This window comes from Aythya ferina (genome assembly GCF_964211825.1).
Source record: "Aythya ferina genome assembly, chromosome: Z".
NCBI classification, from domain to species: Eukaryota; Metazoa; Chordata; class Aves; order Anseriformes; family Anatidae; genus Aythya; species Aythya ferina.
The window spans coordinates 28,736,498-28,763,208 of record NC_140299.1 but is presented as its reverse complement, the minus strand read 5'-3'; the positions used below and the strand labels follow the sequence as shown (position 1 = coordinate 28,763,208).

Sequence of the window (26,711 nt, the reverse complement as noted above, 5' to 3'; positions counted from 1 at the left end):
AACCCTGAGCTGTAACATTTTCTAATGACAATGTAATTGTTTCAAAACTATTGCCAAATACTTCTAAGCAGCCTGGACAGTGAAATTCTATACATTTTTAGCAACAGAAAACATACTTAAAAGAAAATAGATTAATGAAAAATAGTATATAAAAACATGTTTAGAACCTGTGTTCTTAGAGTATATGGATGACAGACGAGCTCAAATTATTCTCCATGGTATTTTAAGCAATTGTATGTTAGAACAGTTAATCTCTAATTGTCTAGGCAAAAATTCTTTTCAAACAAAATTGATGTTTTTCAAACCTATCTTGCTACACAATTTGTTTAACAGCCCAACATGAAGCATAACAATGTTAAGCTAGAGTCAGAAGTATTTGGTTATATTACTAATCTATATGCCTGATTTTATGTATATGGGTAATGGATCTTTTAAACTGTTATTACAAAATAATTGCAATAATTGTCATATATATAAAGAAGAAAAAAGAGAACATATTAAAGTTTGAAAGAAACAGTTTAGGCAAGTAATTAGAATCAGCTAATTAATATGATCAAGACCATGGAATTGTTTTCTAGATTTTTAGACAACGAAAAAGAGCACTCCATGTACAGTTTAATTTCTTGTAAATCAGTATATTTTAATAAAATTATCAGATGAACGGTTAGAAGATCAGTCCTCTAGGATTTTATGTAAACCTGTTTTTGTAAATGAGCATACCTAGCTCATTTCAAATACTTAAGCGTAAATCAGTAAAGCATACAAAGCAGTCTCAAAAATGGTTGTCTGTCACTCTGCATTTGGAATTCAGTTTGGTGGGTTCCAACATCCTCGTCTACTGCTAAATCTGATTTTCAGAAGAAACACGTTATCAACTAAAATTTTATTATTTATTTTATTGGAATTGAGCAACTCCAAAGCAATTTATATATAGCCTGGTAATGTCTCTTCCTTCGTTAAAGTGGAGATGTGGTCATCACAAGAAACTGTAGTATGTGGGACACACAACACAAACAAAAAGTGTGTTTCTAGGTAAGTTACGCCTCAGTCCTTTTCAGAATTGATTCAATTTTGCAAATATATTCCCTTACAGATGTTTCCTAAGCACCAGACAGGGAAAAATAGATTTTTTAAAATTTCCCATTACTAAGTATGACTATGCTTAACAAGCACAAGGAGAGAGAGAAACTGTCCAAATATACTTTGAGCAATTAAATGTTACTGAAGTTATTTTAAAAATAAAAATAAATATAATTTTAGGAGTCAAACTATAGCACCAGTTTGTGCTTTAAAGACTGATACCAGGTTATAGTAAGCAAACGTTGTTTAAATCTGTGCATGTCCTCCCAAATATATTTGAAAAATGCACAAAAAGTAAACAGCTTTAGAGTCATCCATCAAATAAGGCGTGCCCAGTAGGCCTGAACTACAGTCCTGAGCTTCTGAAACATTTTAAAAATAAGTATTTTCTATGGAATTTTCTATATGAAAATACAACAGTAAGATCTAAATTTTGAAAACAAATCTACAGGATTGCCAAAAGATTTCTACCGGTTTCAAAATTTATACATTCATACAGATAGTGATGGCTATATGTATGAGAAGTAAGGTTTCATTTAGTCAGAAACAGTACACATACATCATACCATTTCTGCATTCACACATAAATAGTCATTACTTACAAAACAGACAAGCCTTATGAAAAATACCAGAACAGGTACAAAATAGCAAACACTTTCCTTATTGATGTACTAGTTTTTTGTTTTTTTTTTTATAATCTGTGCACAACATAAAAAGGAGTTTACACAAAAGGTTTAATTATTGAAGAAGTAAACCCTTTGGTCTTTGAAAATTGACATCATAAAATGAAAGATGACTGTGAAACAGACTATAGAATCTTGTTTTCTTTCCCTGTGTACCATGTTCAGATGGTATGAGCCATACTGAGAGGCAAAATTAAGGCAAGGAATCTCTGCAGTCTTTAGCCAACAGAGGTTGCTTTTTTTTTTTTTTTTTTTTTTGAGGCAGGAAAAATCATTGCAGCATGGGACATTTTGCGTGTGTGTCTTCAGGATAACTTAATACATCTATACTGTCCATCCCAAATGCAGTGCTGATGCAAATTATGAACACTGTTCACAGCAAGAGAAAAATCTGCAGTGACAGGCAAAAGAAGGGGCTTACCATTCCACAATCCCAATTCCAAAGAAGAACACAATGGGATAAATGATTAGTGTTTCTACAATCTCAGTTCCCACTATTATAAAGAAGAATTTAATAGCTGTTTTGAGACAACTAATTGTTTCCTGAAGAGAAAGTCATAACTAGAATTCCAGTTTGGATATAGCACCAGAAAGAAACAGCTATGTTGCTGGCTTCCTCTAAGCTCAAAGCACATCTTAAATCTCACCCAGGACCCAAAATAGAAAAGCAGAGGCAAGCAGGCTCTTACATGATTGAAACTAGGTAGTCCTAGTTATTCAGTATGTCTGAAAATTCCACTACACAGTCTAGCATTATTTCTTTGACTGGATGATAAGAGTATGTTGACAGTTCTAATTTTGAAGGTGATAAAAATCTTTGAAATTGATGAAAAGAGTAATCTTCCCCTGAAACATCCTCTTACCAATTATTTCTAACTACTTTTTACCTCATTTTCTTCTTCATGCTCCAGTATAGCCTGTAGAAAAGCCCTCCTTTCGTGGCTTGAAGATTTCTGATCAAACATTCCAGCCTGAATAACTTTTTGATCCACGTTCAACTTATACTTTGCAGCAGCAAGTATCTTCTCTTCCACACTGTTCACAGTGCACAGTCGCAGGACTCGAACTTCATTCTGCTGACCAATTCGATGAGCTCTATCTTGGGCCTGCAAGTCCTATTAGGCAAAGAACACAGAGAATGATTTATATAATTGTGCTACTCAAATCACTCTCTGCTTAAAGGACATTATAATGCTGAGTTATCCTTTGACATAAAGGAAGTACTCAAACCACAATCCACCATAATTCACATAGTTCACTCCTGATTGTTCTGTTTCCCAACACTACTTCAGACCCAGACAGGGAGAAAAAAAAAGTGGAAAAAAAAAATGCACTTTCTCCACACACTGCACATACAGTAAGCCAAACACTTCCTGAAAGCATGTGCAGTGACTGAGAAGGGCTTAAGTATCTATTTTTTCTCTTCTACTCAAAGATTGTGACCTTCCAAGCCAGAATGAACTCTGAAGTAAAACATTTTTTGATTCCAGGAAAAGAAAACAAGTATGTTTGTATAAAATTCATATATAAATTTATCTAACAAAAGGCAGTTAGTAATTCATAAAGATGTTAACTAAAAACTATCTGTGATATAGGCTTTTATATTGACCTTAGAATATTTGTGTTAAAACAGCCTAAAAACAATGTTAAATTATTTTTAGAACACCATGAATCCACTAGTTTTTGTTCAGGTGATTGCACTCAGAGATGGCAGAAGTAAAAAGCGCACTGTAAATGTTTGGTGAAGAGCTACTTTTACTATTTCAAAATTGTTTTTCTTTTCTTCTTAATTTTCTTTGGAGAAAGAAAGAAATCCAAGAGCTCCTACTCTCAATGTGTTTCTTTCAGCAACCAGATAATGAAGGTACGGTACCTAAGTTCAAAATGCTCCTACAGTTTTGTCCTACCTCATAAAACAGAAATTCTTTGAAGTAGAAAAAAAGAAGAAACCAGACAATGAGTTTGCCATTTCACTCCAACACCTTGCTCTTACTACTCTTGTTAGCTCTGTTCTCTTGCAATACCCTTAACAACCCACAAAATGTGGCTGCTGGAATTTAAAAGGTACAGTTGAAGTTTTTATAACAGTCAAGATGAACCTATAATATTAATTTACGTAAATTAATTTTCAGGAGCATAGGTAAAGTGAGTAAATAGAAGGTTTTACTTCTGGAAATATGTTGTTTAAGTGCTTAAAAAAATAAGCAAACAAGTATTCTCTTTTAGCATACTGCTTATCAAAATCAACAATTTACTCCCAACCACAAGAGAAGTGAAACTGCATATATTTTGTAGTTAAGCAGTCTGTTCACTAGATTCTACAAAGAACATTCTGTAATTTTTGCTGCAAGGACGTATTGTTATGTAACTGTTGAAATATACAGGACACTGCATTAAAAAAGTTTTTAGAAGTGACCTAGAGATAACCAAAAATGCAAAGAATGAAGTGCCTTCTGAGGTACTTTTGAAGCCTTTAAATGTAATTGCTCCAAATTTCTCAAACCCTGTTTAAAAAAAAAAATAAAACGGCACTAAGCAACAAAGACCATCTTCTTTTCTTTTTTCCTTTTTTTTTTTTTTTTTTTTTTTTTTAAAAAAAAAAAAAAACTATGCTGAAGTAGTTTGATACCCTCGTTGTCTGGTGATCTGTACTCACATCTCCCTCCCTACTGGTGTATTCATGTGGCCATTAACTAACTTCTTGAGACAGGTAGCACTCTGTACAACCTTTACTAAAATACTGCAACCTACTGAAGAATCAAAACTGGGAGATACTTGTTAATTCCCTAAGGGTTAAAGAATAAGTACAGCTACACTACTGGTACAGAACCCTAACTGAGGATTCCCCCAGACTCAGATAAAATATATACATTGACACAGAATTACTTCAAACAAAAGTATTTCTTGGTTGTAGGAGTTTGTCTTACTAATTCATCACAATGTAGCACTTTGTGATGTACCTTGATCTATTCTGTTTGCCTCAGAGTATATATATGCAAGCTAAAGAAGCAAGCCAAAAAGCATTAATTCTTTGCAAATTGCTTGAAGACAAGTAAATAAAAATAACCTGATGAGGATTCCAGTCACTATCGAAGATTATAACAGTATCAGCAGCCTGGAGATTCAAGCCTAGCCCTCCAGCCCTTGTACTCAGCAAGAAGATGAAATATTGTGACCCAGGCTCATTAAATTTCTTCAAGAGAGCAGCTCGATCCTCTGATTTTGTTGTGCCTGAAAAGAAGTAAAAACACTCTATAGCAACAACATGAACTAAAATAATCTCAACACAATGTCAGATCCTGAGGGTACACGTTGAAGTGAAATTTTAGCTCACTTGCTCTTTGACATCTCGGCTTATTTCCTATAATACAGAACAAAACACTGTCCGTGGATGTTTTGGTCAATTGACTACCTATTACACCTGAGAGAGGGACTGCTAAATATTTAAGCATTTTTTGTTTGGTTGGTTGGTTTTCTGACATTTCAAAAGTGGATTTTAAAATGTCAGTGAACATTGTTACACCTTTTTATGATTCATATAAATTACAATTAAAGATATTATACACAACCACAATAGAGCTGCAGTTTTGATTAATATGTTCTGGCCACAACAGCATCTAAGTATTTTTAAAAGTTGTTTATACAGAGACTTATGAAAATATCTCTGTTTGCCTTAAGAGTCATCACTAATATGAAACGATTGAAAATTCTTAATATGTCGTATCTTGAGCATAATGGTTTACCATGGGTGAGGGAGAGACAGAAAGGAATTCAATCATGGTAAAAACCTAGATGAAATTCTAAGCAAAAACCAAGAACTGTGCAAATCTGGAAACTGAATGAATTTTCACATGTTTTGACAAAACTATATATGAATCATCTCAGCCTGGTCCAACAGTTGCTTTATAGTTTTTTAAACTTCTGTCTATAGCTGAAAACCAAAGAGAGTCTGCTTTCTTGAATCAGGTATAAATACATGTGTAACACAGAAGATGAAGGTCTTCTGTTACTGAGGGGGGATTGACCTTGGCTGACTTTCAGACCTCCACCCAGTTGCTCTCTTAATCCCCTTCCTCAACATGACACAGAAAGAAAATAAGATGGTAAAGGTCATGGGTTGAGATAAAGGCAGTTTACTAAAAGCAAGAGCCGCGCACAGAAGCAAAGCAAAAAGAGGAATTTAATCGCTACTTCCCATCAGCAAGCAGATGTCCAGCCACTTCCTGGAAAGCAGGACTCAGTACACACAGCAGTTGCTTGGGAAGACTAACACCATAACCACAAATGTCCCTGCAACCGTCTCCTTTCCCTCAGCTTTTATGGCTGAGCATTATGTCACATGGCACAATATTCCTTTCGTCAGTTTGGGTCAGCTGTCCAGGCTCTATCCCCTCCCCATATCCTGCTCACTCCCCAGCCTGCTGGGTGGGAGGGGCAGTTTGGAGAGAAAGCCTTGACACTGTGCAAGCACCCCTCAGCAGCAGCCAAAATGCTGGTGTGTTATCAACACTGCCTAGCCACAAATGAAAAACACAGCACTACATGGGCTGTTCTGAGGAAAGTTAACTCCATCATGGCAGAATCCACTACAGTCTCACAGCGGAAACGCTGGCCCACAGAAACCCATTTCTTTAAGAAGTACATGATGGGTAGAAAACACATTATGTGACAAAACACCAAGAAAATAGAATCTATGTATATATGCTAGTTTCCAGTATGGAAGGTATAAAACTGGAAAAGATGACAGAAGTGTTCATCTCATTCAATTTAATTAATTACCTGCAAAACCTTAGAAAAAGAAACTGCGTATTGCTATTGACGTTCTAGCATTTGAAAGACTCCACGTTAAAACACATCATGTATGGTAACATGTAACATTTTAAATGTATTATAATTCAGCTGTCTTAAATGGAAGCATCAGACCATCTTCAGGTCAGAGATGCAATGAAGGTTTTGTTAGCATGTTACCATATACTTCAGCCAGTTTTGACAAAGACATTCTGTGATGCTCCAAGAGAGTTCATTTGCGTCTTAGATTCATTACCCTGATTTTTATTTTTTTTTTTTTAATTATTTTTTTTATTTTTAAGTTTAGTTTTATAATCCTGATTTACATTTGAAGATAACAGTTTTTGAAGTTTATGCTTAGTCATGTTTGAAAAGGACTAGAATACTTCCAGCAATAATTTTTCTGCCAAGTGAAGCCTAAAGCAAAGAGCCAACTTAAAATGCTGTAACAAGAACAGTCAAAAGACCTTAAACTCTCATTTTACTCAGGCTGTTTTTCATATTTTTCTTATATAATTCCTTTTCTATTAAAAAGGGAATTCTGATAAATGCTGTTGGTTCTGTATAATACTATAGTTTGTGAGATAAATACATTAAGTAAAAAGTAATTAATGTTTAAGAAGGTCAGTGTGAGACAGACCAAAAACATGGAAGAAGGCCAAAATTGAAACTTCTTTCAAATAGGTTAAAGTTTCAGACAGGACTTGCAGTTCTTAGTTATTTTCTTTTTGATATTCCTCCATTATGTTTCTAAATGCTTTTTGCATTTACAGGTAATAAAGCTTATCCACATGTTGAGATATAATTGAGGCTGCTGACCTTCCTCTGAAATTCAGAGAGAAATCTATAGGTACCACTTTACCTGAAATTCAAATTCTGCTACCCTGTGTAGAATGACAATGGTACTCTAAATAGGCACCAATCAATTAATTTCACTGGAATCTAGCCAGAACATTGGCATTAACACCTCTCATCATGAGAATATTTTCAGGCAACTTAGGCAGTGACAACTGATTGGGACCTTGGACTGCTGATCTCCACAAATCTGCATGCCAGGAACAGACCCAAGCATTCTTCAGAACAATCCCTCAGTGTAATGGCTTGCAAGTTAAACAGATGAAAAACAAGCAAACAAACAAACAAACAAACAAAAAACAGTCAAAAAGACAAGGAGACAGAAATATTTAAGATCAGTTCTACTGAGAGAAGCAAAGTAACACCCTGCTCAGTATCTTCGCTGTAAGAGGGAGAATTCTAGTGTAGTGTAGCTTAGTGGTCTGTAGCCATATCTTCATGACAAATACCCTTGCAGACTCCCTTCATGGATTTGTTGAATCAGTTTTGAACCTGCTTGCACTTTTGTATAGTTACATGACACCACTGGCATACTAGGAAGAGAACCCAGGTGTCCCATGACCCAAACTAATCAAGCATGCCAGCTCCTAACTTCTTTATTCTCTGTTTTCATTCAGCTCACCATCGAGACGCAGGTAAAGGAAATTTCGAAAGGCGAAGTAGTCTTCCATAATGGTCATGAGTGATGTCATTTGACAGAAAAGAAGCACTCGATGGTTAGTAGCTCGTAACTTTGGTAGAATACGATCAAGTAGCTCAAACTTCCCTGAGGCCCGATAAAGTTCAGCTCTGTTAAAGAGAAAAAGCACAGTAAATGCCAGAATGAGCCTGCAATTAGACAAATTTTAGTCATTAACATGTCGGAGTTTAACAGAGACATTCACTTAAGATAAACAAGACTAGTAGCACTTTTCTCTCTTTCAAATTGTTTACATTGATTAAAATAAAAATAAGCACCTACATGAATTTTTGTTTGGAAAGGAAACAAGAATTTTTTCTTTAGTTATATAAACTTTGTGGACCTTCAACCATGTGGAACATCTACTTTTATGATAAATAGCGAAAACAGAATTCAGTTCCAAAAACCAAAAATTATTTCTCAGCAAGGTAAGTCTTGTATCAGTTAAGATATTCACCTGCTATTTTTGCTTTCATTTGGCATTTTTGGCACCTACAAGTTGCACTCATCAGGTGTATGTTGGAAACAACTCCCTTCCCACTTTACTACTATGTGCATGGAATCAATGCATTCCAAACTGGAATATATATACACAGATAATGGGAGAAGTCTGACACTTCAAACATGCACCCTTAACAGACTTGCATGATGTTTAGTAGCTTTAACTGCTTTTTTCTCTTCTATACTACGAATTGCAAAACATGCTCTTATTGCCTAAATGCAAGCCATAACTAAGAAAATGAGTAAGTCAAGAGGACAACTAAATCATCATGACAGTGATAATAATTCATGAAAATAAATTTCACAAAAGTTTTTTTCTAATCTTGACTCTGTACTCTAGAAATATGACTTATCATTAGTAACTATATACTCAAGTCCACAAGATATCCAGCATTCTGATTTGCATACACAGGTATGCACTCAGCAAAAGACAAAACTGTTTAGGAACCAAGTGGTCTGCTGAACTAGTGAAGAAATCAATACAAGAAGTGTCATTACAGTATGAATAAGAACGAGGTCAGGTGGAAGATACACACCTTTCCTTTAAAGGCAACCATCTACAGACAGTTGGATGAAGAAGTGCCAAGAAAATCAGTCTCTTTCCTTTTGAATAACTAATGAAAGAAGTGCTACTTTAATTTTGAATAAAGATGGTAAAGAGATAAAAGAACGAGGCAAAAAGAACATGGAAGAGGAGAAAATCCTACATGGTATCTCTGAAGAGTCATTCCAATAAATTTCAGATGGTATCCATGTAGTTTCAAAATAAGGAGAAGGGAAGATGTCAGTTTACAATCTTCTCTGACTGTTCTCCTGAAAGGGATAGAGGGTCATAAAATCCTTGCATAACACTTCTAGTACTGGTATACTTTGCCTTAGATATGCGTCCTGTGCCTCCTCTGCCTTCCTATATACAGACATAAAATATAATGTGATAAGAATTCTCCTTAAGTTTCTTCATAAACTGAAGTCCATACTACTGAGAAAATGCTAAGCCATTTGCATACATCATAAGGCTGTCATTTGCCTCTGATAAGCAAGTCACCTACCTATGAGCATTCTTCATAATATTAAACACTTGACCATTACACTGAGCACATCCTGATACCAACTAATTTCTACTGGCAATCTTTAACTAAGTAAAGGGAATTTCCTTTTCATGCAGGTCAAGAGCTAAGAACACTCTTGAGCTTTGAGAGATGGAATGCTAAAGGGAAATGTTTTTATGAAGAATTCAGAATGATATGTATTTGAATTCAGTTTAGGAATAACATAATTTTGCTTTTGTTCAGAATGAGAAAATACCACATTATCCTGCTAACTCTGAATTATTTTCTGAAATTTCAAAAGCTCTGCATTACCATGTGCATAGACAAGTGAGACTCAGCCCTCAAATGGACACAGTAGACATGGAATAAAACAGTAAAATGTGGATGTGGTTAAAAGAATGATGGAAGCAATCCTCAGAACAGTCATCTGCTTAGCCAATGCTAACCTAATCCAGCAATCTTCTGTCTCCACAAGAAGGACAATGGGTGACACTTATCTTCCCAGTAGTTTTAATGCTCTATTTTTTTCTTTGTACAATTGCTTCTGAGCTAGAATTTTTACACTTGTGTCTGACAAAGTGTGTATACAGACTAACACAGTGAGTATGCTCAACATACACAAATCATCTACTCCTTTTCATCCTTCAGAGGCTGATACCCCAAATTTGAAATCCTATTTCCCATTTAGTATAATAAATAATAATATTTACTAATAATAGTATAAGGGGTAGTAATAATAGTATATATAGTAAATAATATTTACTAATATAGTAATAGCTTATATAGTAAATAATACTACTTAAAAATAGTATACTGAGAATTGTACAAATTAAATTTAATATGAATTATTTTTCACCACTAAACTTTAGTTATGCTTCAGTATGAACAAATGATACAAGTTGGCACATGTGAAATCCATCATAAAAGAATTTTGCACAGGAGAGGTCTCAGTTGTGCAGATAGGTGTAATCAGATGACACATGAGAAACACAATAGTTCAGAACCAGCACAAAGACTTTGGAAAGCTTTCAGTTTTACTCTGTGGCATACAGTAAATGTTTGGACATTCATCTTTCAAAGTCTACTTTTTAGCCTGGATTAGCAGAATGACAGGAGAGTTGTAGCTGGCCTTATATAAGAAAAGGGACAAAGTAGCTGTACAACTATTTAGACATCCAGTCAAGCATGTAAGAACTTCTAGGCAGATCCTCCTGGATGTATAGATTAGTATTAAAAAGGCCCTTGACACAATACAAAATACACTTTCTATAAAACCAGAAATATTTCTGACACGTATAATCCAACTCCAAGAAATGGAATTTCATGGAAGAGAAGGATCCTGTCTGATGTTAAAGACAGTCTTTAGGTTCCTATTCATCTTCAGGTTCCTATTACCATTATCTGTTTAAGGTGAATGCTTCTCTTTATGATACAAGACTCCTTGACATTAGTCAGAGAAACAACTTTCTTGTTCAGAAATTAGTGACAGAGCACAGATCCAGCATTACTCAAAGGAAAAATCCTCATTACCACTGAAAACCAATAAAAATGTTTAATTGCTAATTCAGAGAGGAAATAACTCTTCAAGCGAGAACATCCTCTTGCGGAGGGAGGGAATACTATAGAGATAGCTTTATGTTGATTAGGAGTCTTCTTAATAACAGTATTTCTATGACTGATTTAATTTAGAAACCACTTAAATTTGTTAGCATGTATCTTCTAGAACAAGGATGTGACGTAGTGGTTCCAGTACATCATATATGAAAAAGAAGGAAAAAGAAGAGAGTTACCCATTGATGACACCATTTGAGTAGCCTAAATGTTCAGCAAAGGACTCCTGCAGAGTTAAAAACATTGAACAGATTATTACAGACTCCATCAGAAACCAAAATTAAGCATCCTTATTTCAATTAAATTAAATACACGTATGTTGGTGTTTCACTTCCATTATGGTCACACTCTTAGAATACACCCTGTAGCACTAGTCCTCTGCTTAATGTTTTCCTGTACTGCTATTATTTGAAATTCATGGTCTGCAGGAGTAATTTCTGTCAGCATATATCTTACCAGATTACAGATACAGTAGAATGTTTATAATTTATAGTAATTACCGGAAGAGCGATTTTCAAATTACTCAATTTCATAAATTAGTATCCAGAAGAACAAACAGTAAAAACTACAACATCATAGGTACTTGTTCATTTAGATACAAATGTAGCTCCACATCAGATATTTATGACACTTTCTATATATACATAAACAAATTTATGTAGTTTGGGTCCTACTGAGAGATGCTATATACTAGTATAGCTCTACTAGTATAGTAGACGCTATACTAAAAAAACAAGGTGGAAATAGGACAATTTTGGCAAACACGGTAAGAGATCAGCAGTCTGCTAGTTTTAAAGATCCTACCATTTGCATTTTGAACTAGTATCTCTATGTTGTAAATTAAGTCTAAGTAGATGTTAAGTTGCTCTGGAATGTCTTGAATTCAAATAAAAAGTCACATTTTAAAACAGCACCACCAAAAGACTAAATACTTTAAGACTGGACTTTAGATTGCCAATAAAAAGCTGGTGGTTCATCCATTTTTTTCTAAATACAACGAACTCCAGCACAAACAACATGGATAGAGTTGCTCCCTCCCACGCACAGAAGCTCCAACAGAAGTTTTCTGTTATACTAGCCATCTGAATAAAAACAACTCTCAAAATCAAACCTGGCAATCTTACCTCAATGTGTTGAAACATATATGGGTGATTGCATATCTTTCTCAGTTGCATGATAGTGTTCATTAGAGTTTTTGCACCACCTTTTCCCTATGGGGATAAACAAGGCAAATCAAGTGATGAATCTAATTTCGTAGTTTTTAAAAAGATATTTTTAGATTCAGGTATAAAAATACCTCTACCTCTAACCCAAACACCAAATCATTTTCAGAAAAAAAAAATCAACAAAAACTATAAGCTAGTTACCTTGCTGTATAATTTCACCTATCATAAAGATACTTCAAAATGTAAAAGGAAGACCTGGAAATAATTTGCAAAATGCATTCTGTCTCATATTCACAGTAAGAAGCAGCACATCTTCTGTCCTGCTTACTGCTTGAAACCATATGAATTACTTTGGGTCTGAACCCTCCTAGCAGAAAATAGTACTAGCTGGATGCTTTTCAGTTCTACAGTGTCTCCTCTTCTACCTTTAACCTTATAAGGTTAAAGAGAATCACAATGTGATTCTCCTTCCAAGACAAGTCAAAATTCAAGGCAAGACATAGTGAAAAGGCTAGGTAAGCACATTACATGAGACATCCTGATATTTTACCAACTGTATTTTCAAAACCTACTCCATAGCAAATCCTTTTCAGAAGCAGGACTGAATTCAGACAATACTCAATTCAGCCATAAGACACAATGCCCTCTGAACAACACTAAAGTATTACTAGGTACTAAGCTGTACAGCTGCAGTTCAGTTGCACCTGCTGGACACATGTTTGGTATCATCATATTACATCAACACTGCCAAACATTAGTCACTTTCACATTCCATTTTGATTTGCTGTGATGTTATGAAACTGCAATCAAATTTGCCACAATATTCCAAGCTTACTGAACAATTTATTCAGATTTATTTGAAAAAAAAAAATCTCAGTGAAAGCAATTTAGCAATTTTCAAGAGTAAAATTATGTACTAATATAAATAAAATAAAATTAGCTAATACAGAAAAAGTACACTGTTCTATTATATTATATACTCCTAATACTCTACTCTTCCCTGGAAAGTACAATAAAATCATAACTTCTAAATCTAAAACTAAAATCATAACAAAAAGAGCAGGGATTTTTTATCTGAAGAGGCACTCCCAATATATTAAACTTGCTTTTATTCTTCTGAAATTCCTCTCAAATTTGCTTCACAATGTAGTTTGTATTTGTTCTAAGAATTATTCCCTAGAGCTTTGCAACTCTACAAATCCTCTCTAATCTGAACTGTGTGCAGACTGGATTTGCAGAAAGACGGGACTTTTTTTTTTTTTTTTTTTTTTTTTTTTTTTTTTTTTACTAACGCTAGTTCTTTAGTAACTGAAGCCAAGAGCACTCCATAAGCACTTCCTCTGCTGGTAACAATTAGTATGGATAACACAGCCTAATGAAACAGTTACAGAAAAGAAAAAAAAAAAAAAAGGAAGGTGAAAGGGAGGAGAGGGAGGTGTTGAGAAAACTGCAGAGGCAATCTGAAATGAATAAACAAAACGCTCAGTATAGAAGCATTATTGGAAGACTCTGAGATGGAGAATGAAAGGAAAGAGACCAGAACATGAAAGAAGTAGGACACCGTGATGCAAAATTAAAATGTGTAGAACAAAAGGACAGACAAACTACAAAATTTCATTTAAAATACAACAAAATAACATAAATTAATGTTTCCAAAGCACTCAAACTATGGATTTCAATGCCAATATCCAACAGTAAGTACCAGCTTTGTCTGGAATTTGAATAATCAACTGCAGAGTAAACAATCTGCATCAAACAAGCAAGGTAAAATAAAATACCAAATGCCACCCACTGTACAAATGCATCTGCAAAAGAATGCTGGAAAGATAGTATGCGATCACAACATATCAGTAAAATGCACATAATGGGGCCTATTAGGGTTCTGGCATGAATACAAACCTACATTCAAGCTGTTCTGTACAGTCTCTTAATCTATGAACTCTCATGGTGAATTCAATGTATTTCACATTTATTATAGCGTATTTTATATACACATGTAAACCAATGGATGGCAACCTGTTTCCTCTATATTAACTGGGTCAAGTGGGTCAAGACTAATGATGGCATAATCAGAATGTATTAATATGTATTCTAATATCCAATTATATGACTTTGAATCCTACTGTTCTTTTAAAAACTTTTTTATTAACAGATTAATTAAGTACAAATGCAGGCATAAAACCCTGGCTAGCCAAAACAAGGTTTATACTTAACTAATAGTTCTGGAAGATAAGACGAATAACCTCCTGCAGCCAGTGCTGCCACAGTTGCAATTATTCAGATAACTTATTTGATTAAACTCAGCCAAGGGAAGTGCTGTTTGTTTGGTTTGTTTGTTTTTTCAAATATCATCTATTTGCAGAAATGTATAGTATACTATGTACAGTGAATACAAGTAGTATTTTTCCACGTGAATAGAGAATAAAAGCTGAAGTCTTTTCAAACAGGTACGTCTGATACAGATTTTATTTCCCATGAGAGGTATATGTAGTAAGAGCTTACATATTAATTTTATGAAACAGAAATCATACAGTTAGCATGTAACTTTAATACATTGTTTCCGATTTGTTCTATCTAGTCTTTCTTTTGTACCTTCTTGTCTTTCTCAGAACCATCTGTAAGAAGGATTCCCTTGGCTTGCATGTGACGGTACAGGATCTTCTGAAGAGCTGACATATCACATTTGATCACATATTCCACCTAGTGTAAAAAACAGTACAGAAATACACTGACATAATAACTTTAGCAGGATCTAACTGCAGGTTCTTGTCATCCTAAAACACAAAACAAAAAACTATTACTCTTATCTATAACCTAACAGCACCTTTGATTTCAGTGAGCAGCAATTCAAGTGCAAGCATAGCAATAAGTATCTCAAAAGTTTCTCTATGAGAGTCACAATTATTAGACAGGTGGATTCTAAAAATATAACTGTAGAATTGCCAAACATTTGTTTCTCATTCTGTAATTTTAACGATTAAAAATATTTTTAATGAATTTTATTTTAATGTTTATTTAACATGTAGCTTAAAAAACCCTGTAGGTTTAATAGCCTGTGTACAGTATTATGTCTGCACAGCATAATAAAAACATCATCACTGTTCACCTAGCCAGTAAGACTAAGTATACCTTACACTGCTTATCTAGCATTATGCTTGCCGAAACGAGTGGAAATATTTTCTCCATATCAACTAAAAATACAGGGAATTAATGAAACACTGTATGATCCCCGTAATCAGTTTAGTTTCCTATCCATACTAAAGCAAGTTTTGACTGCATACTATCCTTAAACACAGTAACACAGGATTTCATACCCTAATTTAACCCATTTTTTATATTATCCAATTTCCAGATTTTAGCTACATTTTTAATAAGTGACACAAAAGAAAAATAATCACAAAATAAAGCTAGATTAATGGCTAGATATCTTGTAAGGGATTATTAAAAGAGTAAAGTGCCTAATAATTAATAAACAGAATAAAAATTATCATGTTATTTTCATCTCAAAAGGACAAGAAGATCAACTCATAGAAGAGCACTGAGTACCAATCTGTATGCAGCTCCTAACTCCTACATCCCCAATGCCTAATAATGGATTTATCAAATACTGTGGCTTTAAGTGGCAGAAATCAGAACAGAACTAACATTTTCAATAGTATTTCTAAACTAACTTAAAATTTTTCAATTTATATTTCCTTCTCAAATACATATTCCATAAGAGGATACTGAGCATCTGACAGTTGGAGGAACAGAAACTCACAACAGAAGTGTTCACAATACTCCAAAGATAAGAAAGAATTTGAAAATAAGCTTTTCCTTTAATTACTGTCACTGATCATCTGTACAGAGTTATTTGTTCATTCAGCCAGTGGTAGTCAACTCAAAACACACCACACGAAAATTTTATTTTTAGTATGGTGTTAACACAGCAGACTTTAGAAACAAATTTTTCCTATCTCACCTTAAAATTTACTTTTTTTTTTTTTTTTTTTTAATTTAGTTGCTGTTGTCATTTTGGGAAGGGTGAAAGGGAAAGTTGATATAAGATTGCAGAGGAAGACATGGTAAGGCATTGCCCACAGATAATGATCTTTTGAATCGGAGAATTTTACCTTCTGAGTTACAACGCTAAATACTGAGAATTGAAAAAATAAACAAAAACTTGTGCAATATTAACAAGCCACTTCACAGAACTCAAAACTCCTGGAATATTAATTTAGGATTAAATTGTGCCTGCTTAATAATGTCCAGAAATTCTTTAGGGATTTCTGTGAAATAGTTGAGAGGAAAAGGTTCTACGCAACTGGGGGAAAGGTGTAGGAAAGGAAGAGGGGAATAGACAGGACAGAATCTAATTCTCAGTGTATGGTCAACTCATTTACAATTTGAAACCAATTCCTACGGAAATAAGTAGCAGGCCTTATATAAACCATGGATAACTACAACTAGAATTAAAGCTGTAAGAATAAGGATGAAGCCTGAGAATGCAGAAGCTTCAGGTATTCAGAATTTCTCAGGTGCGAGCTTTCTTTGCAAGAAGTTATAAACAAACCACAGTAATAATACATGCTAGTAAAGTCTTCTGTAAAGTAAAACTGAAAAAGAAACATTACTTAACGCTTAGAAAAAGTATTAAAGCCCTTCCACAACTCCTCTCATTGCAAACCTTTTCTGGTAGTTGAGACTCAACCTCTTTCTTCAGTCTTCTCAGCAAGAAGGGTCGGAGTACTTTGTGGAGACGACGGATGATCAGAATAGTTTCTTCCTCATTTAAATCCACCTACAGAAGTTTATAAAAGTCACTACAAGACAACTCAGTATATTAAGTAATGTCTTGTCTCACATGAAAGGTGAGTATGTGCAGTAATTACTTGTATGTTACAATCAAACTCACTCAGAGCCCAGAAGATACTCAATATTATTTTTTTCTGGCATTATAAAAGGTGGCTTTTAGTTAATGTTAATTCCCTAAGTATCAGAGAGAGTTCAAGCACTACGGCTTCTGTATAAGCTCCATTTTGTTTTCAAAGTGTTTTGTTTCTGATGTTAAAAAATAAAACCAAAAAACTGCCACAGTACCCTTTCTCCAGTCATGGCAAATGGAGCGTTGAACCACTGTTCAAAGGTGCTACAACTCTTGAAAATAGTTGGGAGTAGGAAATTGAGAAGAGCCCACAGTTCAGGCAATTTGTTCTGTAATGGAGTCCCAGTCAGCAGTATTCGCCTAGGGGCCACATAATGAGTGTTCAAGACCTGAGTCAGCTTGCAATGATGGTTCTTCATTCGATGGCCTTCATCTACTATCATATATTTCCATCGAATCTGAAAAAATAAATGAGGAGAAGAGGAAAAGCTAGGTCACAGAGTCAATTTCCTTCCAACACGTGTAGACCAAAAATATTTCAAACCTGCAACATTTATCATTCTCACTTATGAGGTAAAAAGAAAAACACAATCATTATTGAAGCATCAGTGGCCTCAAAAGAAGCAAAAACAGGAACATACACTAGGTATGCTAAACCCAACACTGATGTATGAATTCTTACTTGAATTGCAACAGTAAATAGCTAATTTCCCCCATTTCTGGGAAAGAGTTTAAGGTGACTGGCTCTTTAAGGTCAGAATATGGTTTAGGCAGGAGGAAAAAGACTACAAAATCTCCAAATAAATCTGACCGTAACAAGAACCTTGAACAACGGACACGAGCATTTTCAGTCAAAAAAACTGTACTTGCAAACAACAGCAATAAAGCATATGAATGTATGAACATATGAACCATATGACTAGGAAGGCCTCAGTTTGTATTCCTCTGGTACTTTCATAAATGCTAACCAATGCCATTTTCCATGACAGTGCTGTTCCTCCTATCTTCTAGCAAAGGAGGGCAAGTTAAAGGTAGAGGTAAAGGAAAATTCTATAGTCTCAAACTGGGTTCAGAATCATGGTAAGAAAATGCACTGCCTTTGTATCAGAGAGAAAATAGCTCATCTATCTAGTTAAGTAATAGATTGAAACAAAGTGAAAATGAAAAGCAAAGGGACAGTAAGTCCATGCTTTCTGTACATGGCCGAATACCAACTTAGTCTGCTCTGTGTGTACATGAAACAGCCTGACACTCAACTAAAGCTTTCAAATACATAGATTGGAGAAACCCTTATTGACAGTTTTGAGCCTTTAATAACTGGGCAACGTGCAGTGAAGAGTCTGGAAACCAAAATCATGATACATATAATTAGTTACCTGAGGAAAAGCATGACATGGCTGGAAAGGATCTAATAAGAGCGAGCTTCAAATCAAAAACAGAATGAAAAAAGCAAGCATAGCACTGCAGATTAGAATAAGTGATATTAAGCAGAGAGGAGAAAAAAAATGCATTTTTCCAAGGGCAGGCAGGTCTACAGTACTGATAAAGTCGCACAGCAAAAAATTGCTAACCTAACCATATTCAGAAAAATCCCGGTGAATACAGGGAGAAAATGTAACTGACAAATCGAGCGTAAACAAAGGAATGGAGAAGTGTGGTTTAACTTTACTGAAAGATGAAATAACTCAGGATTTCCCTATAAAACAAAAACCTTCAAGTGGTGCATAGCAGAAAAAAAAAACATTATCTTAGAAGTCCTGCTGTTAAAAGACAGTGATTATTACCTTAGCAAGGATATGTTTGTCCTTTATTATGTACTCATAAGTAGTTAAAAGAACATTAAATTTTCCACTTCGAAGCTGAGGAACAAGTGAACGGCGCATTGCAGGTGTACCCTAAAAGAGAAAAGAGAGTCGTTATTTGTTCTTCTGATGAAGTAAATAGATCCATCTTTTTATGAATTAGCAGACAGAGAAAGCACATGAACTAGTAATCCTACAGCATTGCAAACAATACATTTATACATTCCAGACTTCTTCAGAGTCCTTTCCCTAACTGGCTGCTAGATTGTAAGACTTTGTTTATGAGAGACTGAAAATATGCTAGCAGTCTCATCTTATTACTAATTGTTTGTCTTAACCATTACTACAGCAGCCAAAAAGCAAAGTAGTCAGCTAAGTATAAGATGTAAAGTATTTCTCATTTGTATTACTCTCATTAGAAGCTTTGCAATGTGATAATTAACAATTTTCTTCTGCATTTCACTATCTGAAAGTAATTATAGTTTATTACAGTCATCTTCTTAGGATGGTTAACTCTTACTGCTTAGTACATGATATATATGACAAAATTTTACAGGCAAGCAATTTACAAATGCATGCACAGGCAGGGGAAAATAGGCTGTATTTTCATTCCTTCAACTTTATAATCATATAAAAACAAATCAAACCTTGTAAGATATCTTAACCACAGAAGGGGCCCATTTGTCAAATTCGTATGTCCAGTTGGATAACGTCCTACCATAAAAAAAAATTTATAATATTTATTTGTAAAGTAAATTATTTCCTCTGAGCAGTTGCTTAACTTTCAACACATTCCATGTAATCAAACTACATAATTAAGAGGAAATAAAACAAAAAAGCTTTGTACACTCTAATAAAATACATGCATCAAAGAAAAGAGGAAACAAAGTGGGAAGGCTGTGTTTCTGATCTCATTCAGGAGTCTCTTCAAAATCTATTCAGAATAGTATTCTACAGGAATATTCATATTCTTGAGCATACTAAGGCCAAAAAGATATCCGTGAACAGAAAACAGATTTGCATATTACTTTATGCCACTTATGACCCACAAACTGAGTTTGCAAATTTGCATATATATCTTGATGATGTTGGCAATAGCATTCATCTGTTTTCCACTCTAATCATGTTATCGCCACCCAGTGAAACTATGCAGATCCATTTTTGCACTTCATTTCTGCCATAAGGTCACAACAAACAGCTTTTTAAACAGCTAGTCTAGCTGCCAGCATGATATTGCAAAAATAGATCTATTTATTTATTTTTAAATTTACTGGACCTATGACAGTAACAACTATTAATCTGGAGGAGGGAAAAGGCAGAGAAAGAAGGCTTTTAAGATGTCTACAGAAAATAAATTTCAGCTCCTTTCTTTTAGAAACAGAATAAAAGCATTTCAGAATACTTAAAAGAAATTTGAATTTTTCTGTGCCTGCATGAAAGCCGATGTTAATGATATTCTCCCTTTATTTTTAACTTTGTTATAGAGTTTCTCCTTATACTAAAACTCATCTTTTGTACTCACAAAATACTTTTGTACTCAGGCAAATCTGTGGTATTTATGCTAGTTAGCTACTAATGCAGCAGAGTGAGAAGACAGGATACCACAAAAAGAAATCATAAGAGATGACCATGAATATATGCCAACCCTTCCAGACATTTACATGCTCTGCACAATCGGTAGATGAATTATTTAACAAAAAGGCCAAGGAACTTCTATACAACTCAAGACTTTTACCATGTACACAAAGAAAAACAAACAAACCCTGAGATACTACATCTGTTTTACGATGCCTGACAGTTCTTATTTGAAACACGGTATTTCAGATCACTGAAAGCCACACCTTGTTTTTTTGGGAAAGGAAAATGCACTAGAAGAAATCTATAAAACAAGAAGTGTCTGGGAAAGCTACAGAAAAAGAAAAGGAGGTGGCATGACAGTCATAATATGGTCAGCTGACCAAGGTGTGAGGATCAGACATCAAGACTACACAATGGGCTATCTATCCAGTACTTAAAAGATTACCCTATATCAGTAAAGCATGATTGCATAGTATTTGGTGGGGTGGCAGCTGTTTAAAGAACTAAGTAAGCAACAGATTTTTAATATCACAATTCAAGTAGAACAGGGATCTGCAAAGATGTACTATTAAAGGAGAAACATTCCCCCCCTGTGGCTTAAGAGTAACTAACAGTAAATTCACTACACATTTCACTAAAAGAATAAACATTAAAGCTAATGGAATAAGGTGCTTTTATTAGCCATCTGGTCACCCTTCCAATGCTAGACAATTACCTGGGAAGACATGATCAATAGAAGTACAGAACACATGCTCAGTGTAATCCTACTGTGCCACCGCAACTTGTGGTAATGTTAAAAACAACTGTGTATTCCTAATAAAGCAATCTGCAATGCTTACAGTGATAACAACAGAATGAGATCCTCTACTTACGAAAGGGGAACAATGATGAGATAGGGGCCATTGAGTCTTTTGTGCTCCATCAAGTAAGTGATGAGTGCAATAGTCTGTATAGTCTTTCCTAGTCCCATTTCATCAGCTAAAATTCCATTCAGATTGTTATTATAGAGTGAAACCATCCATTCCAGTCCCTGGAGCTGAAATGAAGAATAATCATTTGTGTTATATAAAACCCATACAAGTAATTAACACTGACAGTACAGAAGTAAAGGTTCTAATGACCTGCCTACTTAGATGCTGGATTTCCTTCAGTAGTACTTAGAAGCATGGGAATCCCTGGCTAGCTTAACCCCTTTCCTGTGTCTCTTCTTCCCCTACTTACCCAACCCCTCAGCCCCCACAACAACAGACACAACAACAAAAGCTTTCAAGGTAATTTCTGGTAACAGAAAAAGAAGTCATCCACTCCTGTTCAGAACCAGTAAAGCTCAAAATATGAAGTCAGACTTTATATATGGAGAAAGGTTTTTTTTGTACTGTACACAAAGCAACATAGGTGCTCACATGTAAGACTGATGAAGAAACACAGCATTACACAAGTTTGTCCTTCAGCTTCAGCACTACAAAATTTTAAACTTTTTATGCATATTTAATACCATTTGTCTGCCTCAATAAAAATCTTCCAAAACCAAATCTGCTGAGTCTGTGCAATAAAATTAATTTTAAGTCTCTTCTTGTATTTTGTTCCACCTCAGACTTCCCAACTGCATCACTATTATTCTGAACCTCTTGTGGTACATGTCCATTTAGTGTTTGCTGTCTGTAACTTCACATGTCAAAGAATGCCCCCTTTTCTTCAATTATGCCTTATATACACAATCCCAGAGCTAGAAAGAAGCCAGAGATATATAGCTCAGAAATGTCTACATAACAGAGTTTTACATTCTAAGGAGTACTGCTAGAAAGCACAATCCCAGTATTGCATTTCCGGACACAGATTATTCCCTTCTCATATGGCCTTCCATGTATGTAACTAATACATCATTCATAGAAGTGCAATCTAAGCTTCTGCGTCAAAGAGCCAGACTTTCAGTGGGTCTCACGCATAATGACAGAACTAAATTATGGTATCTGAGAAAGTTCAGGGAGAAAGCAATATATGTTTGAAGTAACCTTCTGTTGCCCCTGCAAGAAAGTATTCAAAATAATGTTGATGATTTACTGGCTTTATGTACATGCTGTTTGATTTATATTTGGATACTAAATTCTCTGGAAGCTACTTTTACTGACCTCAAGACACCAAGAGTTGACAGATTTTTTTCTGCCACTGTATGCTTCCCTTACAAAGTAGCTTCAGAAACAAGAATAAGGACACTGTCCTTTCAGTATCATTCAGCTTTCTCCACTGACATACACTGATACATCTGGAAAAGTCAATCAGACCCAACTTAACAGTAAGAAACTCGGAAAAGCAGAAAAAATAGTTAAGATGGAAAAAGCATATGAAATATAGAGGACAGAGAAGTACAGGGAGACAAGGGGACAGCTGCAAAACAGTCTCCTTCAGAACATTCTTGCTAGAATCAAGGCCAAGTCTCAATGCTCCTTCCATAAGGCTCCTTAGAGGAGCGTGCCTCTTATTTCTAGTGGTAGCAATCACTATAAAAAAAACACACTAGGAAGAACAAAACTCCTGATTCAATTGCTAGATACCACATTAAGCAGCTGAAGGACCTGCTCTAATTGGTAATCCCTGTGAGTATGTCTGACTCTACAGACTGAATTATTTTGCTCTGTAACACACACGAAAATTGTACACAGATCTGCATAAATTAATAACATTTCTGTGTAAGTAATTAGAATTTAGGAAGTATAAGAAGTGTCACAATCCTGTCCATGGGCATTTTAAGCCAATACAGACATCGCATTAGTATTGTTATACACTGACTTCATTTATTGCACCAAATAAACCTTGCCACACAATGAATCAGGATTATGCAGTAAACAAGGCTGCTGAATGCAACTGTTGAATTACTGTTTCATTTGGTGCAAAGGCTAGACAACATATTGACAATGAGGCAGCAAAAATAAAGAAAGTCTCAGAGCTGAGAAAGCACCATATTTCTCTGAATGATTAGATCTTGTCTTAGTAACAGATCTCCTCAATGGTGCCAGAAAGGTTATTTAACCCAGCATTTTCAAAATCAGTCACTGAATGACAACTTCCTCTTTAGGTGAGGGCTCAAAGCAAGAGAGCTAGAAGTGCTAAGAATTCAAAGAATTTAAATTCAGGGGGAGTTTTGCTATGAACAAATAGGACCATGCAACAATTCAGTCTCACTACGTCAATCCCCTGCCCAAAGCAGATTCAACCATGTTGCTCTGGGCTTCATCTGGTCTAAGACTGAAAACCTTCTAGGATGGAGATAAACCTCTCTGAAACCCCACTCCACTACTCTGCTGTCCTTGCAGGGACGATGTTTCACTGTATAACCAATCTGAACCCTCTTGTTTCAGCTTATGTTCACTGTAGCTTGTTCTCCCACCATGTGCCACTGTGAGGAGCTCAATATAGGAATACTGAACTGATTCAATAATAGAGAACCAGCTTAACACTTGAATTTTAATTAGCTTAAACAAGCTACTGCATTGATGGCAGTGCTGAGAACCACAGGAAGCAGGGACTGTAATCATAATACTCTGCACACTTAGGAAACAGTCTTCCTTCTTTCTAGTTCTTTGCAAGTACAAATAGATACATATCTTTATGACACTTTGGTGAATAAGTACTACTTTTTGTTTTATGTGGATATACAAATATAGTGGCCTGACTGCATAAAGATGCGAGTGTTGCTGGAACTTCCTAGAAAACTACGCAATATCACAACTGCTGAAAATACCTGTCAAGGACATTTTCAATTGTACATGAATTTAGCTTATGTCAGAACAGAAATTCTTAGTTATTAAATCCACTGAATGACTGTAAAGAGTATGTGACACCATCCTCCATAGTAAATGTTTTCCTTGTTTCCAAATTGCAATGCATCAGTGCATTACAATTACAATTGAAATATTGGGATTTTAATTAAAAGATTAAATCCTGAAGTTTTAAATATTAAAAGAAGAAAAATATTATTAAACTACCAGAGACAAAAACAGTAAGAAGAACTGAAACTCTAGGTCAATAAGAATAACAAAACCAAAACTGTTGGTCTACAATGAAAAAAAGTTACAATGTTACATGCATAAAGTTGTATTATTATTCAAGCACTATACATAAAACATTATCTATGATAGGTAACTACCATTTCTCTGCCCACATGATTCCCAATTTCTAACCTAATTGAATTCTTGTGCTCCTTAACAATTTTTTATTTTTTCACCTGAAATATTATATTGAAATATATCTAGCACAACACAAATTTTAAACACTAATGTTTCAATTTCTCACCTGATAATGTTTTAATGTGCCATTAATGAGAAGAGAAGACTGCTTTTCCACCCTTTCTGTGATCGCATGTGCAACAGTGTAGTAGGATTGAGACCCTCTAGCACTATATTGCATACTATATTCATCATCCACATCTTGTTTGGCTGTCCTGGAAAGCAGACAAAGAGCTAAAGTAATTTCCCACAAACAAACAAACCAAAACCAAACCGCCATACAGTTTTTTTGACCGTAGCTCACAGATGTATGTGTAAAGAAACAGTGCAAATCCCAAACTTTGTCAAGTACACTGTATGGTGCGAGGCAGGTGTTTTTTAGGAGCACACAATTAATACCAAATGATTACATTCCATCTTCTGCAGATGTTCTTGCCAGACAAGCAACTAGAACTCACTGTAATCTACAGCAAGCTATTCTTGGGGAAACCCCTTCTAAGAAATCAGAATTCATAACAAAAAAGCAGGTAAAAAAACCAGCAGCTAAAGAACACTCACTCAATGATTTGCTTAGCATCTTTCTCAGAAACTTCCTCACTGTTAGGATCCAGAAGTATCTTCTCATCTGCTTCTAACCTACTCGACTCTTCCTCATCATCCTGCAGCAGACAGAAAAATAAAAAGGTGTGAGCGAGTGCAATATCTTCGTAATTCGTACCTTCAGTGGGCGTTCACAAATTGGTAGCTTTAATTGGTCAATGCCCTATCACAGGAACTTTAATCATGAAGTTCACCTTACACCTATGCTACAACAGAATTGCACTGTGGCATAAAAGATACTAATTTTTGACACATTAATCAATATGAAGTCACAATACTCTGAAATAAAAATTAATTTCCACTTTAATCATTTTATTTTAGAAAGCCTTCTTCTGTCTACCCTACTAATGGAGTAGATTCCAAACCATTTGTATTTTTATATTGTATTCCAGATTTATGCTAATTTATTACAGCTTAAAAAAAGTGGAAAGTACTGCTGTGGTAGGCTTTTCAATTTTAATTAAAAACAAATTGTACTTTTATCGTCATTTAATTTGCCCTCTGCCTATAGTTGCAATGGATAACCAGCAACTTGAATTCTCAGAAATGAAGCTGAACAAAACAGTGTTCTGAGGTTAAGTGTATTCTTTTGAAAACAATTTCCTTAACTATAAACAACACCGTTGCTAAAGAGTCTGTGCTAAAAATGAGGGCACATTTCCTTTTGACATTCCTCCTAGGACATCACATGGTGTCACCCAAATCTGACAGGTTATCAGGCTCTCACCTCCTTTCTTACTGGACAGAGTCTTATAAAATTACATTAACAGTAATTAGTCCTACAAAGACATATATATGTTCTTAACATCAGATAGCCCAATCAGTTTCAGTGTCTATTTGGTCTACTACTGTAAATACTCCTAGACTTACAAGATCCAAATTATAGCTCTACCACTACCCTGTTAACTGAACATGGTCCTTCTCTACTTCCCAGTTTTCTCTACTTTAGAAAGTTGTCTGAAAAATGCTGTGCAAGCATTGGCATTGAATATGCACAGTATCTAGTGTTACGATCCTGATGGAAGCAGTTACGGAGGTAACTTGACTGCAGTGAGAAGGATTTTGACATAAAATAACTGCTCAACACAAACAAGAGAAAATGACTGCCAGCCTAAAAACTCAGCCTGGAAACCAGGCCTGAGAACTTGGCCTTCAGTCTGGGAACTTAGCCTGGGAACCAAGGGCATCACTTAAGTGTGACTGAATACATAATACCAAAGGCATCCTGAAGA

At 35.1% G+C, this 26,711-nt stretch overlaps 1 protein-coding gene across 5 annotated transcripts in view; it reads right to left on the bottom strand.

Moving 5' to 3' along the window:
• The window catches only part of SMARCA2 (SWI/SNF related BAF chromatin remodeling complex subunit ATPase 2), a 119,846-nt gene that overhangs the window by 43,944 nt on the left and 49,191 nt on the right, over positions 1-26,711 (bottom strand). For all 5 annotated transcript variants that reach the window (XM_084505414.1, XM_084505412.1, XM_084505411.1 and 2 more), the window contains 13 exons: positions 25,438-25,538; positions 24,947-25,094; positions 21,529-21,692; positions 19,726-19,792; positions 19,061-19,171; positions 17,492-17,734; positions 17,079-17,192; positions 15,005-15,112; positions 12,371-12,457; positions 11,426-11,472; positions 8,029-8,195; positions 4,831-4,994; positions 2,651-2,878 (listed from right to left, as the gene is read on the bottom strand). In XM_084505414.1, the coding sequence (XP_084361540.1) occupies positions 2,651-2,878; positions 4,831-4,994; positions 8,029-8,195; positions 11,426-11,472; positions 12,371-12,457; positions 15,005-15,112; positions 17,079-17,192; positions 17,492-17,734; positions 19,061-19,171; positions 19,726-19,792; positions 21,529-21,692; positions 24,947-25,094; positions 25,438-25,538 (1,749 nt within the window). The remainder of the gene's footprint in view (positions 1-2,650; positions 2,879-4,830; positions 4,995-8,028; positions 8,196-11,425; positions 11,473-12,370; positions 12,458-15,004; positions 15,113-17,078; positions 17,193-17,491; positions 17,735-19,060; positions 19,172-19,725; positions 19,793-21,528; positions 21,693-24,946; positions 25,095-25,437; positions 25,539-26,711) is intronic.